At 39.4% G+C, this 20,032-nt stretch overlaps 2 protein-coding genes across 2 annotated transcripts in view; both read right to left on the reverse strand.

The window, feature by feature from the left end:
* LOC102212337 (connector enhancer of kinase suppressor of ras 2-like) overlaps positions 1–3,294 on the reverse strand; it is a 13,956-nt gene extending 10,662 nt beyond the window's left edge. Inside the window, exons 1-2 of the mRNA XM_005732716.1 lie at positions 3,213–3,294; positions 2,654–2,894 (exon numbers count right to left, since the gene is read on the reverse strand). The gene's annotated coding sequence lies outside the window, so the exon portion shown is untranslated. The remainder of the gene's footprint in view (positions 1–2,653; positions 2,895–3,212) is intronic.
* Positions 3,295–6,613: 3,319 nt separating this feature from the next.
* LOC102212624 (connector enhancer of kinase suppressor of ras 3-like) overlaps positions 6,614–20,032 on the reverse strand; it is a 46,114-nt gene continuing 32,695 nt past the window's right edge. The window contains exons 6-13 of the mRNA XM_005732717.2: positions 17,895–18,014; positions 17,488–17,547; positions 17,261–17,329; positions 16,232–16,381; positions 12,887–13,017; positions 12,607–12,791; positions 10,899–10,985; positions 6,614–9,959 (exon numbers count right to left, since the gene is read on the reverse strand). Of these exons, the coding sequence (XP_005732774.1) occupies positions 9,655–9,959; positions 10,899–10,985; positions 12,607–12,791; positions 12,887–13,017; positions 16,232–16,381; positions 17,261–17,329; positions 17,488–17,547; positions 17,895–18,014 (1,107 nt within the window). The 3' untranslated portion in view covers positions 6,614–9,654. The remainder of the gene's footprint in view (positions 9,960–10,898; positions 10,986–12,606; positions 12,792–12,886; positions 13,018–16,231; positions 16,382–17,260; positions 17,330–17,487; positions 17,548–17,894; positions 18,015–20,032) is intronic.

The raw sequence follows: 20,032 nt of genomic DNA on the forward strand, positions 1-20,032 counted from the left end.
GGGAACAACATCTGAGATCTCTGTCCAGAAGAGCGCAGTCCTGGGAACAGCTAAGATACTGTGCAGGACCCTCAAGCTCCCAGGCCTCTGGTAGAGGACCCGAGCTTGATGGATATATATATATATATATATATTTACATTACCACAGTGAGATGACTTTAGTCTCATGAACAACATTAGCTAATTGTTATTTACTAAGTAATCTTGAAATGACTGTTCAGTACAGGAATGAAGCCCAACAATCATGTTTTATAGTCCCGTGGTTTCAGCCTCAGATACTCAACTAATCAAAGTGATGTCATGACAAAAATGAATGACCAACAAAACATTTTTTCTCCTTCATTTCTGTCAAACAAAGCTGTATGTAACGTTTCTCGCAGTTAGTATCATAGTTGCTTCACTTCCGCACTGCTCGTACTTATAGTACGCACCGTACGTACATATGTGTAGTGTGCATACTTCAAGCGTGCAGACCCTGAATTGGGACACAGCCACAGCCAGGCTACAGAGGAAGTGACAGGTAGGTGAGACAGGTAAGAGAGGAGAGCTATGCTGGAGTAATAAAGGCATGAAGACCATGAACGTGAGCATTAAATAGTTTTTTTTTTCTTGAATAGGGTAACCATATATTCAATGTAAAATGAAAAACAAACAAACAAACAAAAACAACAAGTCCCAGGTAATCCACCCACACTAATCCCAAACCTTGATTCCGGAAAGATATGCATGACGGGTATTTACACACCAGTTTTACCAGCATTAAAAGCTCACTTCAAGTAAACCTACTAAAGGAATACATGACTCATGAACTTATGTGGTTATAGAAGAGAACAGATGAGTATATGTACCAAACAAAAATAGGAACAAAAATAGGAACTTAAGTTAAGTTGTGGTAAAAGAGCAGCTTAACTCAACAGTCAAGTAACGCATCTAAACAAAATGTTAAGCCTGACCCAAGAAAGCCATTCTACCTAATTTAGCATTTAGCAACGACAAGGAAAGCTGGTTTCAACAATGGCCCAAACACTAACATGGTGTGAATATCCGGGATCATCCCCCATTCATCTTAAATGTGCGCACGGTATGTGGCAAGAAGCTTTGCTTAAGTACAAAATTAGGTATTTACCCAAAACTAGCAAAACACAAACAGCAAAGAAGACTGCTGCCAGACAGGATGGAAGAGAGACCTGCAGCAGCTGACAACATTCTCATGTCAGCTGTCTGATGTCAGATACACTCACACAAACAGAAAGGAAGAGGAAATGAAGTTATGTATTCATTTATATCACAGTGTGGAAGTTGGTTTAATGAATATTAACACATTCACACAAATAGGATAGGGCAGGGAGGGGCATCACAGTTCTGCACTGTTCTGTATAAGTTATTGGGGAAACTTCAGGTTTAACCTTTCACTTCTAACGGGGGTGGTGATTTATGCGTCATAGTAGTATGCAGAAGTCTCCATGTACTGTCCAGTCACTTCTGTGTAAATTATGTAAATTCAGTTGTTAGTGTGCAGGTATAGGAGAGTCTGTAGGTTTTAGAGACAGTCTGATGTCTTTGAAGTCTTTGCCTTTCCTTAATTAGCAAGCATAATTTACAGGAAACACTGATTTTCTGTGTGCGTGTTTCCTGTAAGATTACAAAGATTTTTTGTGTTAAGCATGCCTTAAATCATGGTTGCTACAGCAAGACATTTTATAATTGCTGACCTTGCAAGTAGGCTAAGCAGACTTCCTGGTCCGAGTTCTGTTTTGATATTTAAACTTCACTTGTCCTCAGCCTTTACACTGCGTTTCATCTCTGTGAAGATAAGGCAAAGATATCCTGGACATGCTGATCATGAATATGTTGATACCAAAGTTGAGTATACAACATCTCTGTGGGTGTCATGTTCCACTGTTTAGTAGGTGGTATACATGTGTGCTATACGCTCAGGCTGCTGGGGGACTTCCCATGATGCACTGTGCACTTCTTTTCCACTCCACATGCATTTATAGCTGAACATGTATTAATATTTACATTGAATTATTTATCCTGTTTTTTGGTCTTTTTTCCCATCGCTTTGCAACCAGTCACAGCATGGCCGCCCATTCCTGAGCCTGATTCTGTTGGAGGTCTCTTCTTCCCCACCATCACCAAGTGCTTACCTTACTTTACCTTACAATATAAAAGAGTTTCATGGGATGCTGTATAAATGCAACTGCACTGAATCACAAGTTTCTGGTAGGAAAATGTATGAACGCATACCTGTAAAGATCACGTGGTGTAATTGTGAGGTCCAAAACAGCTAAAAATAATATATGATATAATGAAATTTGATTTCTTTGTCTGTTTTTTAACACTTTACCTTGCACTTTAGAGGTTTACAGTTTTAGAGATATTGCATGATGCTGCATATTTCATCTGTTAGCGGTTCCTTTTTTTGTTTTTCCTGTGTACTCTAAAACCAGTTTACCTCGGTCACCAAAAAAACAAAACAAAAAAAACCCCTCTACAGACTCACCGCTAATTGTATGAGACTGGGCAGATGTTTGTGGTCTCGTTAGTCTTAACTTTACATGTCTCTGTCTAGCTAAGGTTTCTGTACACGCGCCAAATGAAACAGAGGGGGGACTGAAGCAAGAAACTTTGCCGAAACAAGCGCCCTTACCTGCAGTCTGGGTGTCCGGCAGTGTAATGCGTTTCCTGCAGACAGACGCGCAGCACAGGAGGAACTGAAGTGTGCTCCGCTTGTGAGAAGTTATGTTAACACATCAGCAGACCACAAAGTCACAAAATCACACTCACGCTCTACATAAACGCACCACTCAGACTCCACAGCGTCCTTCCTGTTTCGGTGCTCTTCGTGATCTTTATGCCCTCGTCTGTTTCTCAGAAACTTCCCGTTTGCTCTGTAGAAAATAAAACTTATTTTTAGGAAATTAAGCAAATTTATGCAGTGCTGTTTAGTTACAGTGGAGACATCCGACTTCAGTATCTCACACCATTTCCCTCTTACAGTCAAATCAAAGAGACACATGTCATTGACATTCAGCCTTCTTGTAGCAGAAAATAAAACTTCAAGGCCGCCTTATTGCCAACTATAGTGGGGTGAAATGTGTTCATGCACCAGTCTGCATATTTTAGCTCTAAACATTTGTTTGCTACAAATTTCCTGAGCATCCACTCAAATATTACAGAAGAAAATGTGGACTATTCTAAAGATACACCTGAGTCTGTCTATTACACAGCTGCAGAGCTGAATGAGAGTTCAATAGTAGGCATAAGTTCAAACTGCAGTTCACCACAGGGTCCACGAGATGGAGCTGTTAGTCTTTGACAGCTTCATATGTGCCCTTTAAGATTATTACCTGAGGGACTAGCTCATTTAGAACCAGATAATGAACAGCTTACACTTTGCTTCATTGACACTGATCTTGTAACACAGCAAAGCCCGATTCAAACAACAGAATTCACTAATTATTTATAAAAAATAAAATAAAAAACATCAGAAAAGCTAAAGTTTGATTTAGCATTTAAACAGATTAAAGTGGACCTGTTATTGCCTTTTCTTGTTTTCTGTCATATATCTACTCTTAAAATGGTGGATGTTCATATTAAAATCGGACAAAATAAATAAATCAGTGAATGTGCAAGTTTTCTGTGAGCTCAGATGGGTGTCAGACAGTTTTTTTCTTGAGTCGGTGGGAGGAGATATTCCTAACATGGTCATCTCAGTTTTTCTTATGAAGGTTTATCTGCAGCTATAACACAACTCCAAAAAGCTACAACATTGTGTTAAATGTAAATAAAAAAACAAAATGCAATGATTTTTCAAATCTCATGAGCCAATATTTTGTTCCCAGTGGAACATAAAAATCTATCAAATATTTAAATAATATCCTGTTAGCCCTGTGAGAGACTGGCAACTGTCCAGAGTATGCCCCGCCTCTTGCTCACTGGTAGCTGGAATAGGCTCCAGCCTCCCCCGGAGCCTAACAAATACATTATCATATTCCATGAAAACTACGAGCTGCAAAAAAGATGCATCTTTAATTTCAGAATAAGGTTCCTCAATGAAAAACTGACCTTCTCATAATCTACACTACATGATATCATGAAAAGATTCAGAGAATCTGGAGAAATTTCCGTGTGCAAAGAACAAGGATGAAAGTAACTATTGGATGCCAGTGACCTTCATGCCCTCAGGCATCACTGCATTAAAAAAATACAAATCTGTCATGGAAATTGGTGCATGGGCTCAGGAACGCCTGCAGAAATGCAGGTTAACCCTGTAACAGCAGGGGTATCATAACTGATACATGAGGTTTGGGGAGTTTATGAAACTTCTATATCATCAATATTACACAGAATCTAGGACAGGACATAAACAGCATGGGTTAAATGGTTTTGGCATTTGTTAGTATTTAAATTATCTGCAGTCACCAAATTAAAATGCTTCTTCTAAAATATATATTCAAATGTTTTATCTCATATGACTGTCAGGTACTAATAGAATATCAGTGCTCCTCACATTTTTGAGAACCAAGGACCCTGCTGACCCCCTCTGCACTCAAATTCATTTTTTTTATGTTTTTGTAGCTTAATACTTATTATAATCCAGCTGCTAATTTAACATTAAAAATATATATAAATTATAAGCTTTGCTATAACTTCCAAAAAATAAAAATATTGAATGCAAAGTTTCAAAATAAATTGCACTTTATTTTTCCAAAGCATTACAGAGGCAACAAAACACAGAGCTCTGAAGAGGGACCGTTTGTGCTTAATCAGACAGAGCAAAATCAGATTATGATGCATGAAGTTTGACAAAAGGACAACTTTACAAACCAGCTTCACTTTAGATCATCAAGAAACAAGTGAACTTCAACACTTTAACTTTGCTAAACAGCTGTTGCCAAAAGTGGCCATTAGAGGAAAATAAATAAACGTATACCCTTTATTCACTTCAGCTGATTTAAAAGGGATCAGTTCCGCCCATTTCCACTTCCAGGTTTTCATTTTTCACCACTGGGCCTTCCTGCATCTCATCCTCCCTCTGAAACAAGGCATTTTAACTCCTCCGTCTTTATGGCTACTATACATTTAGATCAATTCTGCAAAACCCCACTTCAAACACAGCATTACAGTTGGCACCTCACGTGCTCTACAACTTATTTATATATTTACAGAACTAAGCATGAAAATAAATCCTATTAATTTTTCTGCAAAAATAAAGGATGGTGTCAAACTTCTATTTTCTCTACAAAACTCATTTACCTCACGCAACTACGCCCTACATTTTTTACTTATGTCATGGACTCTGGGTTTTGTGCCTGAGCTTTTACTTTGTATTGATATTTGGACTCTTCTTTTTTATAGTTTTGGTTCATTTCTAGTCAAGTTTGGATTCTGATGTTATGGTGTTGGTTGAGTTTTGTAATCTTTGTAATCTTTATGTATCAGATTTTTTCTGGATTTTCTGGGTTCTTAGTTTTTGTTATGTGTTTGTGATTTGATTTGGAGTTTATATTTAATTCACCGAGTTTCAGTTTATGGTGGCGGGTGTGGTTCTGAGCCTAACATGACCATGTTCGTGTTATCACCTCTCAGTATACATAATATAAACATCCACAATTGGAACAGAAGACTTGGAAGAAAAGGAAAAGAGAAGCGGGTCTTCTTTAATCGTGGCTCAAGAGTTGGGACTTCATCTTGTAATCGGAAGGTTCCCGGTTCGAGCCCCGGCTCGGACAGTCTCGGTCGTTGTGTCCTTGGGCAAGACACTTCACCCGTTGCCTACTGGTGGTGGTCAGAGGGCCCGGTGGCGCCAGTGTCCGGCAGCCTCGCCTCTGTCAGTGCGCCCCAGGGTGGCTGTGGCTACAATGTAGCTTGCAATCACCAGTGTATGAATATGTGTGTGAATGGGTGGATGACTGGATGTGTAAAGCGCTTTGGGGTCCTTAGGGACTAGAAAAGCACTATACAAATACAGGCCATTTACCAAAAAAAGTAAAGCTGTAACACAAACTCCCTCCAAAAGCATTCACAATGAAGCAACTTTGTTTTCTATTGTGTGTTCATTTAAACTTTATTTTTTTTTAAAGTAAAGAGATTTATGTTCACTTTTAAAATTACACATTATAGATTTTCTCACAAACACATTTAAAATTTTTCTATACACACTGAGAATCTTTTATAATGCTTGCATAAGGTTTCGTTTGTATAAAAGCAAATAATGTGAATTAGAAAAACCCTTTAGAAAAGTTAAGACTTAACAAAAACAAAAAAAAAAAACCAACAACATTTAAGTCCACAGTTCTTGAATATCAGTGGATCCAGAAAGGTTCCCTGAGGGACGCCCTCAGGAAATTTTTCATTATAGAAACCTTAAACCTGCAAAGAATTTCTTAAGATAATATACATTTTCTTGAGTCCATTAATAAAAAGAAAAACACAAATACTTGAGATGAGAAAGTAATCATTTTTAAAAAAAATTTTTTTTAAGTATACCTAAAATTTCTGTCAGCTTCCTGCAGACAAATCTGCCAAATGACAAAGATAATTAACCCCTTAGCAGTCCAATTAGTCCCCTAAACCATCCAATGTCCCGTGGGCGGTACGTCCGACTGCTAAGGGGTTAAACCTTATATTAGATACTTCAAATGTATTTAAATCCATTAAATCTGTTATCAAAGTTCATTCTAAATCTATTTTAGGGGTGTAAAATAGATTTGACTGAAACCACAATTAGCTACAGTGGCCTGATCACTTGATCATGACTGGATCATGAGATGAAATGAATTACACTAAATGTGCTATGCTTCCAGTTCATTTATTACCTCAATGTTTAAACATCACAGCTTCCACAGTACGACAAGTTGGAACCATAATGCAATACTGGGGATGCTTCTATCCCGATTTCAGTTTCGGATTCAGAATTGTTCCACCCCATAATATATTTACCAAGTCTACTCTGTGTCAGGGTTCAAGTTTTTCTCTTTACTTTGTGTTTTTAGCACAAAGAATAAATCAAAGTGTTTACATTCTGAGCTATTACAAAAGGATGCAGCATATTTTCAGGTAGAGTAGCTTTTGAACTGCTTTCTGAAATCATAAAATCATAATCCTTGTACTAAAACACTGGTTAATCATTTCACTGTTTTTATTTGCCGTGTTCCCTGTTAAAAAGAAATGTGCATTTTTTTCTTCTTTTTAACACTTTCATGTCCCTGATAACGTTAGAAATGTATACAAATCTTAAGTTCTTTGAGAAAAGAACAAAAGATAAAAACATTTTTAGAAACCATATTATGCATACAAACCAAAATATCTAAAGAGGCACTAATGGCTCCTTAATTACAAATGGTGTTTTTACTAGAAAAATACTTCAACAATCATAAACGCTAAGGCTCTGATAATCCACTGATAAGTTTTGAAAATTAAAAAAAAAACAAAAAAAACAAAACAAGAAGTCTACTGAAAACAAAAACCAGCTTCATCTTCAGCAGATTCAGCATGCTATAATCTGTTATTTCAGATCAAAGCCCCAAAATAGAAGTTTTGCCTTAAATCTGGATGGTCAACATGTGAAACCTTTATTTTCAATGTTAAAAAAAAGAAGCAATGCTGAGAAATGTTTTAATTCAACACTAAACAGATCAAAAACCAGATCTATTTATTTCCATCATAATTTCATTCTTGGACTCTAGTAGTGTCCATTTCCATGACTGGCAGTTCAAAAGAATCCTTATTTATGTGATCCTGGGCCTTACTGCTGAATTCATTCATCCTCCTAAAACAAGCCTTTTAAGCTCCTCCCCCTTTAAAGCCTGCCTCTTTTCAAATTCAGTGGGTAGAATATGTAGAAGAACCACAAGTCAAAGCATCCAAATCAACCCACAAATTGGCCATTTTTAATTATGAGCAACCACTGTTTAAACAGTAAATATGACAGGAAATTAATAAAAGGTCCTCTTTAAATATAACAGTTAAGCTGTATTTAAAATCAGTGTATTATATATGATATGAGCGGCTAAATTATCTTCTCCTAAAAGCTTGAAGAGGTTATTATTGTACACTGTGACAGAAAATAAAATCTTCCACATTAGAATCACAGCTTCAACTTTGACATAAAACTAACTGGAAGATGGAAACTCACTTCTGTTGGTCAACTCAGAGTAACATTTGAGCTATTTTCATTGTTAGCTGTTGCCACCCAAAGTATTACAATTAAAAAAATCCAAAGAAAAAGAAGATTAAAATGAAAACAAAACAACACTTGTAGCCATATTGCCCAGTTTCTGTAGTACGAGTCACCCTAGCAGCTTAGGAGCTTTTGCATAATGTTTCATTAGTAAAAAAGGCACCAAATATTCATGACCTAGAAACTGGGTAAAAAAAAAACTTGAAGAGCTCCGAGATGGTTCCCTGAGGAACGCCTTCAAAATATTTTTTTATATTTGAAGTTTCTGTCATGAAGCATTTTTTAAATAATCTTTAGAAAACCCTTTCCTCCTTACATGTGAAACATTCAATATGGGTAGGTGAGGAAGATCAGGTTAGAAAATTAAAACTTTAAAGGGACAGTTCACCACAAATTCAAATCTCTATATTTGACCTCTCGCATGTAGTCCTCTGTATCCGTCTACACACTGCTTTGGTTTGAGTTGTCCATATGAGATTTTTTTGTGCTGTTAAAAGTGCCAAAAACTACAGCAGAGAAGTCTATTTCCAGAAATCCTGACATAGTTATTCCAAAAGCAGTTCTGAGAAATAACAATTTTCTCTTTACCAAACTACACAACTCTTTCTTTACCCTGCAATAAACAGGCTCCATCTACCTGTGATGAAGCTGAACAACAGAATCAAACATTAATTGAATCACCTTGGCTGAGCTGCATTTAGCTTGCTGCGCTCTTCGTTTAGCTGTCAGGTGTAAACAGTGGTAGGAAAACAGTTCCGTAACGAGGTTTGCAGAGGTCTTTTTAGAGTAACTGGGCCACAACACAGGTGACATTTAGGTCTGTAACATAGACCAGAAGGCAAAAATATATATATAGGTATCTGGATGAATTTACAGCACTACAGGCCAAAGGGAAAACATGGAAGCTGGAATGTTGCAGCAAACCAATCCTTCAAGCATCCATACATCTGCAGATAATTCTGCTAAATGATAGCAGCAATTTTAAAACTAACTCTGAGATGTAACTTTCCTTTATGATTAAAAAAATATATATAAAAACTGTAACAGTTGCAGTGTTTTTTTCCCCCCGGGTGGGGCTTGTTTTCAGCTTGGTGTTGTCAAAGGTTCCTTGACGACTTTAAAATCTTCAAATTTTCCATGACTGATAAATCAAACAGAAAATGAGCGATCAGTAGATTCCAGTATCAGGTTCATTAAGTGAAAAGCACTATGCCGGATTAGTTTCTTTCCTTGCTGTGGTGCTAGATTTTGAGATGAACTCCTCACCATCTTAACATGTTCGGTTAACTCCAACAGTCCACGATCTGCTGTTTTTATCCAGAACTATAAAATGATGTACTGCATTGCCTTTTATCAGGACCGTGAAACTTAAATGGATATTTAAAAGCAGAATATTAAAAACTCTTCCAGAAACCAGGTGAGAAAAATTGTCTCATCTAATAAAATTCAAACTGAGCTTTTCCTCCTCAGTGACTGAGCAGTTTGAGTCGAGCCAGCCAGCCGCCGAGCAGCGACGTGGACTGTTTGTTTACACCCTTAGTGGGAGAGACAGCGGCAGAAGTGGAGGCAGAAGCCTTTTTGGACCCCACTTCCTGGTAAGGTATGGTGGCTGTGTTGTGCAGGTTGGCGTTAATGTAGCACTGGCTGCCCCTGATATGGTCGACGCCACGTACAGATGGGTGACCTCGGTACGGCAGAGGGAAACACGGCTCCTCCTCCGTGATAGTGCTAATGCCCTCATTACTCCGATACATGTGCAGGACGTCCTTACCTGTTAGAAGACAACAGGTTAATTATTTAATTATTCGGCTTGTTTCATTTTAGCTGCGAGACCTTTAAATGACGGCTTTCATGTTCCTAATTACGACAACCTTGTACCGAAGAAGAAAGGAGGTAGTCCTACATACTGGATTTACATGCGAGTGAAAAGACATAATAAGCAAGTCCTCCTCCCTAAACGAGCTTCTATCCTTCCATCCTCCCTGTTGAATCGTACAAAACAGCTAAAAGTAACAGTTGACTTGTTAAGTTGCAGGTCAAAGCAAGTAAGCAAGTCTTTTTAACTCATTCACTGCCATTGACGTCTATAGCCGTCAATGGCAGTGAATGAGTCAATGGGTTTAACTCATTCACTGCCAATGGCTGGCAGTGAATGAGTTAAAGAAACAGTTGAGATAAATCTGGACATAACTGACGTTTCATGTTTCAATTGTTCATTTAAAAGAAAAGTAATAATGCAAACAAAGCAAAAAAAAAAGAAAAAAAAAAGAATATTTTTAGAAATAAATTCGACGCTGAACTTCTAAGGATGACTCCACTTTAAACCTCACAGGTTCATGCAGCAGTGTGTAAACTTCGCTCTTTTGTCGGCCTCGTGTTTGCCGTCAGTGGAAAACAGTCCACTTCTTCACGTGTCTTTATTTAACCGTTCATTAACTGCCTGTTATCTTGGACAAACTGCCAACATGCACCGTGCTCGTCAAGGTGAAGTGCTCTAACGCTCAGACTGAGCAGAGTATGAAATGAGTCGCGCAGATGCAGTGGCAGCTTTCGGGGTTAATGATTAACCAGGTAAAAATTCAAAGCACGCAGCCCATCCCTGCTACAGTCTGTCCTTGCCTTTTAATGAGTTGGACAGATGGCTATTACTGATAACTGTCAGATTACTGGCGCTCACGGCGTCTGGTCCAGCTGGACAGGTGGGACTTACCTTTCCTTCCCTGAGTACTGGGCCTGGAGAGCCGGTCAGACACGCCTGAAAAGGCCTCCACAGGCATGGAGATGGGTCTGGGTTTACCTGCGAAGAGTCCAGAAAGAGCAAAACATCAGCTCCATCTCAGAGACACTACTCCTCTACTTCCACCTCAGGCTGACACTTAGCCAGATATTAGAGCACAAACCAATATGGCCCATAAACAGCCAGCTGCAGTCAGTCTAACAGAAATGTTTTTGGGGTTTTTTCTTCTTGGGAGAATCAGGCTGTTTTCTAAATCAATGATTCATCTTTAAATCCCCAAAGAACCACTCCTGGCTTAAGGTGTCCTTGATTACTATGACCCAGTAAAGCTTCAAAATATAATACAATGCATTCAGGTTGCTTTGTGGTGACTCCAGAGACAAAGGTGGCACTATATCCCAGTGTTCCCAACCAAAACCAGAACAAAACGGCTCCAAACTCAGCAGGGAGGAATTACTGTTCATGAAATCAAGCCTTAAAGTCAACAGAAGCTCTCTGAGGATACACAGTCTTATTAGTAGAAACGCTTTGTTTGGTTTGATGGGGCTAGATTGGGCCAGACACATGACATCATCTGATCTGCTATTCTCTCACATGAAATCACAGGGACTGAACTACAGAAGTGTCAGGTTAACCTCATGTGTGGACATTACATTTTAGTCTAGTCTCTTATACTGCCACTGTTCTATCGAAATGTAAAATGATTGTCCTCTTATGTGGATCTCATTTTCTCAGAAACAAAAAACAGAAAAAAAAAAAACTTTTTAGGGAATTCTTTGTTTTGCCATGAAAGAGTTTGGGTCTCAGGAGGTTAAAGGATTGTGAGGTTAAAGTGAGCCTCTGACAAAAGTTCAGGGCTGCTGTGCATGTGTGAGAACAGTCTATGCATCAAGCAAAAAAAACCCAAAAACAACAACTAAAAAAAACAGTTGATTGTGGTTTTATGTGCTTTCACTTCCTGTGGTACTGTAAGTGTTGTATAACTCATCATAACCCACATGTTTTTCCCCTCATTGTGATGCTCTTATTTTGTCTTTGTGCTGTGATGACTGGCTGCTGGCTGTCGCTTCATATTTTGACCCTTGGGCATGGAATCACTCGGCCTATAAACTTAGTCTGGATATAAAACACTGGGACAGGACTAAACTTTTTCCTTCTTATTCAAAGTATAGTTTGAGCTTTGTTTTCATTGTTAGACTAAGCTCTAGAGCAGTGGTGGGCAACTCAAGGCCTTGAGGGCTGGTGTCCTGCAGGTTTTAGATGTGTCCTTGATCCAACACAGCTTATTCAAATGGCTAAATTACCTCTACAACATGTCTCGTAGTTCTCTGGAGGCCTGGTAATTAACTAATCATTTGATTCAGGTGTGTTTACCCAGGGTGAGATCTAAAAGGGCAGGGATAGCTCAGTAGGTAGAGTGGTGGAACTATGATCGGAAGGTCGGGGGTTCGACTCCACTTAACGGCTACCCTGAGGTACCCCTGAGCAAGGTACCGTCCCCACACACTGCTCCCCGGGCGCTGCACTGCTTCACTGGGTGAATGGGTTAAATGCAGAGGAACTATTTCCCTATGGGGACTAACACATACACATTATACAAAACCTGCAGGACACCGGCCCTCGAGGCCTGGAGTTGCCCACCCCTGCTCTAGAGTAAGGTTAAGAACCTTTGTGTCCTTACAGCGTGAGGAGGAGCGCTGCCTGAGGCGAACTGGGATAGGATGACTGGATTCAGGTGGAGGGAAGACAGACGTCCGGTTTTCCTCTGCTACAGTGTAGCGCCGCTGCCGCACGTCTGCATCCAGATGCGAGTTTGGAGACTTGGGACGCATTTTCACACCTGCAAATACGCTTGTGTTCCCATCTCTGCCACAAGGAGCAGGAAACTCAGCATTACAGGCATAAAAAAGAAAATAAATAAAGATGATTCTGAAATCCTGAAGCTTGAGTGAGGTACTTACAGCGGGACATATGGCGCTTCTGGGGGAGGAGGGATATACAAATCCAAGATGGTCGTCTTCCCTCTCTTTCCAGGAGCATCTGAGGTTTCTGACTCTCGTGATTTATAGAGACTTGGCGCTCCCTGAGAGGTCTAATAAAGAAAAAAGACAAATTTAAGCCCTTTAATAAAGGAAACAAAAGAATCACATGTAACTAACACGTTTGGTTTGTCTCTTCTAATCTGTGTTTTTGGTTGCTTCTGTGTCTCAGCACACAACAGACGATGACTTTGTGAACTGCGTTTATCGTCAAACAAAAGCGAAAGTCGTTCCAGCTCAGAGGAGGCTTTTCTGTTTCCTTCCTCACTTTCAAGTTCTCACAAACACAGGAACTTCATTCAGCTCGTTTTCTGTTTCACCTGCACTTTGAAAAACACGTTTAAAGGACGTTTCAATGCAGCCACTTTTAACCATGCCAGACTTAATCCAGTCTGGCGATACTGTGAATGCTCCTAATTGTGAAAAATCCAACGAAAGACCAAAACAAGCAGAAACTGAGTGGTTTCATTACCACTTTTACACCCATTTACACACACATACACTTCCCTTAAAAGGGCTCATTTCATCGTTAAGTTCATTTCATTGATTGTACTATTTGTATTTCCTTCTGATATCTGTACCTAAGCTGAGGTGATGCAAAAATTTCCCCGTTGTGGGATCAATAAAGTCTTATCTTTATCTTGTCTTATTCAGTCAACCTCAGGTTTGCTGCAGTATACCTGATGTTTACGAAGCAAATCTGATGAATCAGTTTTGAAATATGTAAAGACCCAGTAAGATGCTTCAATATAACTGCCAACATTTAAATGCCTAGGAGTGTTTAAATAAGGAGCAAGACATTTTTCTAAAGCCCTTTGATCAAACAAAAAACACAAAGTGTTTATGATGCTGTTTAACCCTAGAACTCATGTACAGCTAAAACTAGCAAAAGTTTACTTTTTTCCTTATTTAAACAGCAGATTTATTAATTCAGTGTTTAAAGTCATTAAGACACAAAGAAAAAAGAAAACAGACAAAGTTGTTTCATAAACAAGCAAACAGCTGACGTCCTGCTGCAGTTTCTCACTTTCTTGCATAAAACACGGACGTTTAAAACACAGCAATGCAGTTTTTGGGACAACTTGTTTGTCATGTCAACTCAGTTTATGCCATCCCCCCCCCGTTTTCTGACAGGACCTTAATTCCCCAACACTGACAGATGAGTTCACCTGGGTGGGTGTGGCTCCAGTGGTGGAGCGCTTGTCTCACAAAATAAGAATAAGAGGTTCCATTAGTGACCCCGGTCTTTGCTACTTGATTCAGTCATCTGTTTTTAACACCAAGCTGACTGAGCTAACTTATTCTTAACTTATTATTACTCATTCTAATAGTTTCAGGCTTGTCATTGTTCCCACTTCACAAAACAAAAGAAACAAATGTAAGTGCAGGTGGCGTAACCTTTGAAGTGAATGGTGGGAGTGACAATGAGATAAGAGATCTCAGATCTGTTTTGAAAGACTGAGATTAGAGCCTGAGCTCATCAGCTGAGCTACCCAGCGCCTTTCTGGATTCCTATCTCCCCTAAACACACACATCCTGGACCCCTGTCAGCACAAAACCCCTGAAGGTGGTTTGGTGAATGCAGGATTATCACATTGTGAACTAAAGTGTGAGTCAGCCACCGCAGATCTGACATCAACGCAGAGTTTTTCCTATCTTCCTTTTTTTCAGGAAAAGGGAAGAAGGGCTCCATTGTTTCACCCGCTCACCTCAGAGGAGCTGTAGACTGAGCGGCTGCTGCGTTTTCTGCTCGAATCAAAACCTCAAAGCTACGACAAAGACTGAAAACCACCACGTGCAGCTTGATTTTCTTACCGACACAGTCTGCTTCACTTTCATGCAGTGACGTCTGTCACAACACTACAGCTGCTGCAGGTTCAGGACCTGCGTCAACTACGCCTCACCTGGAAATTCTGCAGAAAGAATCCATTATCCTTCCACATTTACCGTTATTAACCAGAACTTTGTGCACTCGTGCTTTTTCTTTCTTTCTTTTTCCCCCCCACAGGAAAAACTTCGACTTCTCTAAAATCGAAAACACAATCACTCCCAAATGTCCAGTTTGAACCAGGAAAAAGAACCTCTCCTCACTTCTTTTTCAGGGCCAATAGATGAATCTGAAGGCCAAAGTGTCAATAAAGTTATGTAGAGCTATTTCAAACTATGTTTCTTAATGCCATTATTTGTATTGACAACATATAAAGATGTAAGAAATGATATGGTGATTCTAAATATCCCGTTATGTTGAGCTCTTCTTCAAGGTCAAATGTTCAGAAAATGTTGTATCTTTAAGATTTGCCCTTTACAAGCTCATTGTTTAAGTTTAGAGGTTTACAAGAACATGTTTGCATGTTTTAATATCAGAAGAACAAAAAAAAAAAATCTTAACAAGGACGACTTCTTTGTTTTACAGTGAAGAGAAGTGTGTTAACAAGTAAAGGCTGGATTATAATCAGTCAGTTTTATTGGGTGAATTTGTGTCACTGTTTCAATCCTGACGACAAAAACAGGAAAGTGAATCATAAAAGCTTCATTGTGAATTTTGATGTTTTAAAATTCTGTTGTGCATCAGGAAAGCAAGAGAGAAGCAAACAGGTTTGAGTACGTGTTACGCCAAACACTGATTTATCTGTGGATGGGGAAATAAAACCTTCAGTTTCTCAGTGACTGAGTTCACAAAAATGTTTGTGTGTAAGAAAAAACACAGGTAATGTAGCGAATTTGAGATTTCAGGATATACAGACTACCTGCTCAATTCTGCTGCGAAGTTTTTCACTGATGAAAGTTCTCTTTTCGTCCATACAAGCACACAAATAAACGCTCCTGAGCCGGGGGCTGTTAGGGCTGTTAATCTGCATTTCAGATTCATTTTGGGAAGTCCGAATACTGAGCTCATGTTACAGCGAAAAAGAGAAGCGAGAATACATTAGAAAACAAAAAGACTCCAGATCATGTTCAAGCGTTGCATTTTACACAGAACTTTAGGCCTGAATTCCTCATTTTTATTGTGCAGTCATCATGTTTTTGGTTTCATCAAATTATGTGGAACTTGTGGATAAAAAAGGTAGAAAAACTGCAACACAAGTACTTGTCCATTTCTACTCCAGCTTGGGATTTCCCCACATCATTTGACCTCTCCACGACAGGAGAACAATCTGCCACCACAGAGGGCCTCCATCAGGAAGGATGAAAAGGAGGAGACAGTCCCTGGTGTTAGTCGTTTATTTTGCTGAGAAGCACTTCAGCACAATACAAGCGGCGGCTCACCTGCACAAGCGGCGGCCTCCAGCGCAGGTTTTTCAGAGGAGCCGGTGCGAAGCTGGCAGAAGGTCCAGAGGGCCTCTTCTTCAGCATCAAGACAACACCTCCAGACTCCGCCCTCAACTTCCCCACCAGGTGCTTTAGCTGCCAGCCCACCTGGACCAACCAGAGCAAAAGTCAGAGAATTGCAGCCTCTAGAGAGCACTAGCATGAGGAAAGACCTTAAACTTCACGACCCTGAACGTCAGCGGTTAATGAAGCATTTCACATACTGTGAGCTATGAACTGTCATGAAACCTGCGGAAACGGATCCAACTCTTATACTTGGCCTTGGTTTAGTACTGTCTGAAACAAGCTGTTTATTGGCTTACAGTCAGTTTCATGTAATTCACATCACATTTACACTTACATGATAATAAATATTTTATTAAGATCAATGCATTTGCATGATTGTAAAATCTATAAATCTCACTAATAAGTATTTGGAGTATGTACATTTAATAAATATTGTGATATCTTCATTAGTGAAAAACATGTTAAAGCCAACTTCCTTCTGATTGGCTGCTCCTGCTAAAAATAAGCATATCTGAACTGTAGGTAGGTGGAGCTTGTGTTTTCTTCGCCTATCTGAAATGGCTCAGAGCAGTCTGAAGTCTGACCTTTTATTTCACAAGGCCACGTTTAACATTAGTGTTCACTGTTGTAGCACTAAATATATGACAGAAAGGAAAAAGTCCTGCATACTGAAAAGTCGCAACACTTCAGTTTATACATAAGACAAAATAAAGAAGATACAACTTGTCGCTTGAAAAAAAAGAGAGACAGCTGGACTTTGTGAAGTTTGTGAACATGTTTCACGTGTCATCCAAGAAGATTGTTATACAACTAATACCTGAGAATCCTCAGGTACTTGACACTACAGTCAAGTGTTGAAGCTACGTCCTGCCTCGCAGACGTGTGTGGGATCTCTCCATCTAAGAAAATGACTAAGGCCATTTCCCAAAATGATGAGAAACTTGTGGCTATTCGACTCACCACTGTCTGTTTGTTGACCTGAATGACTTCATCTCCAGCGTGAATCCTCTGGGTTTTATCTGCCGGAGACTGAACAGCACACAAAGAGAAGCGCAGAGTTTAACAGACTAACATTTCATTGACTGCATGTTTCCATGATCTCTGGTAGTGATGAAGACTTTCAGGAGAGATTTTTTAAGTCTATAAATGGCACATGAGCGGCGAAGAAGACCCAGAGGCTCACTCACGTTCTCTGTTGTTCCCGTGATGACGTGAAGCCCGTCGTAGGTGGATTTGATGTAAATCCCCTTAAAGATAAAACAGAACTTAAACATGGATCTTCTGCATAAATACACCTCCCACAGTTCCTCTGTAATTCCTCGCTGCAGCGGTGGCGATGGGGTTTTCCTTTCTGGACCTACATCTGTTTCTGTTTTTGATTCAACGCTGGCTGTGGTTCATGGCGTAGCACTAAAATACCTGTTAATGATTCTGAGGGGAAGTGGGGTCATATTGTGGGTTTTTCTTTTTACAGCAGTCAGTACTTATCGGACAGCGGCGTCCCGCTGACATAGCCCAACAGGGAAATGATCATTTCTGTCCCATTTGTGTATTTTCTTTTTTTATTCTATGCCCTTTAAAAGAAAATCCTCACCAGTCCCTCCCCAGGCTTGACATTGGTGATGTGAACCTCCTCCAAACAGGACATTTCCCTTTTTGCGGGGTCAGAAGTCGCTTGGACAGTTTTCTCACAGATGCTGTTGAGCGCTCGGGACTGAAAAACAAGAAAATATATACAAATAGGTTCAGCTTGTCCAATGGATGGATACATGCAAGTGTTCACCCAGTTATCAGGCAACAAGTGTATTACAGTGTGTTATTACACTGCTCACTCTTCTGTCCCATACAGCAACCCCAAAAATTATTTCAAAAGATATAAGAGTCTGATTCAGATTTTATACACTTTTATAAAACTGGAAGCTTTTTTGAAACCACAGGTGTCACCCACCTGGTAGTTATTAAAAAATGCCAGGGAAAACATTGTTATTTTGTATAATTATGCATATACGTGGGTTACATTGATTTTGTAAAGGTGTCATTCATTATGTAGGTGCGTATCTATGTAGGTTTGCGATTTATACACCTGGGCCTTTCCATCCTCAAAATGGGCCCGAGGTGGTGACTATGCCCCTGACTGGTTTGTGTAAATATGAGTTAAAGTCTGTGTTGCCTTATTTAACACTAGTTTTTCATATTGCTGTTGTTGGTTAAACCCTACCCTGCTGTAGAACAAACATGCACATGTAAGATAAATGTGCTGGTTTGGATTTCACAGTTGAAAGACTTGACAATAATTATCTTGTTTCCATGATCTAATCGAGAAAATTATTGGTTACCATTTTTTAAGTGGCATTTCTGATCCTTGAACTGCAAATACTGTTTTGACCATATGCAACAATGTCTAATTATATAAATAATAAAATAATACATTTCTGACTGCTAACCTTCTGGAATCAAACTCTACACACCAGCTTGTACACTGCTTGAGTTTCACGGTTACATTTTAAACGACATCAACTGCATATTTGATCTTATGACTTGTCTTGTGGTTACATTTTAGTGTTTTATAGCTTGTGTAATATCGTTGGACTGAAAATGAAACAAGGTACTTTTTGTCGTGCGTTTTCTCTCGAATAAAGAATAAAACATGATTCAAGACAGAAAGCCATTGGCAGCATGGTGGTCTTAGCTTACATCTCTCATGATGACTATAAAGTGCTCTAAATTTAGTCTGAAATGCTGAATCGCCTCCTGCACCAAATCTGCCTGATCCAAACCTCTGACCTTTCAGTGGAAAAGGGAAAGAAAACAACAGATGCAACAGGAGTTGGAAAAGCATCAAATAAAAGCTCCAAATACGGACGTGGGGACGGTGCTTGGTTTTGTTGTACGGGAGAAGAGCTTGACGCCTCTGCAGAACGAGAACAGCCTCATATTATCATCACAAATGACCAGACACCCAGGCCTGGAGCGCAGCACCGAGCCCGAGCTCATGGGAAGCAGAGAGCTGACCAGGAAAACACAAACCAGCAGGAAATTACAAGTAAACCAGGAAAACATGCTCCTCTGGGGATATAGCTGGTCAGCTTCCTGCTGTTTGTTTTTTTTCAAATATGGTGACTTTATTGCTCCCCTTACAAAAACAAAGTACATTTGCTTCATAGATATTTATCCCATAAAGTACTGGAAATATTACTAAAAAAAAAATAATGCAAAACCAATGTTATACTTCAGCAGTTTTTAGGACTAAATCTTTAGTTCATGAAAGACACTTTTATTCACATTATACTCGCCCATCTGTCTCCATGAGGATTACAACAGTGTGTACATTAAACATCAGGTCCATTTCCAGCCACGTTCTGTTTACTGTAAGCTGAAGCTTTTCTGTCCACTTGTCACTATAAGCCAAGTTTGCCCAAGTTAACGTCTTATAGATGTGACGAGTACAGAAAAAGTAGACGCAAAGAGCTTTTCCTGTGTAAGAAAACTGATTACTTACATATCAAATATCCTCTGACCACATGAATTTAAACAACGTGCATGTTTAAAATGAACATCCACCGCTGTAACAGTACAGCAGTGCTACTGTATAAAAAGAGGTCACATGACAAACTGGCTATGAGAAGGAAAGTGACTGAACTTCATCCAAGTGTGAATCCTGAAACAACAGGAAGTCTTATCTAAGACAGGAAGTGGATGTGCCTGAGCCGAATAAACAAACCTGCAGCACAC

Source organism: Pundamilia nyererei, unplaced genomic scaffold, assembly GCF_000239375.1.
Source record: "Pundamilia nyererei isolate P.nyererei 1_Seehausen unplaced genomic scaffold, PunNye1.0 scaffold00048, whole genome shotgun sequence".
NCBI classification, from domain to species: Eukaryota; Metazoa; Chordata; class Actinopteri; order Cichliformes; family Cichlidae; genus Pundamilia; species Pundamilia nyererei.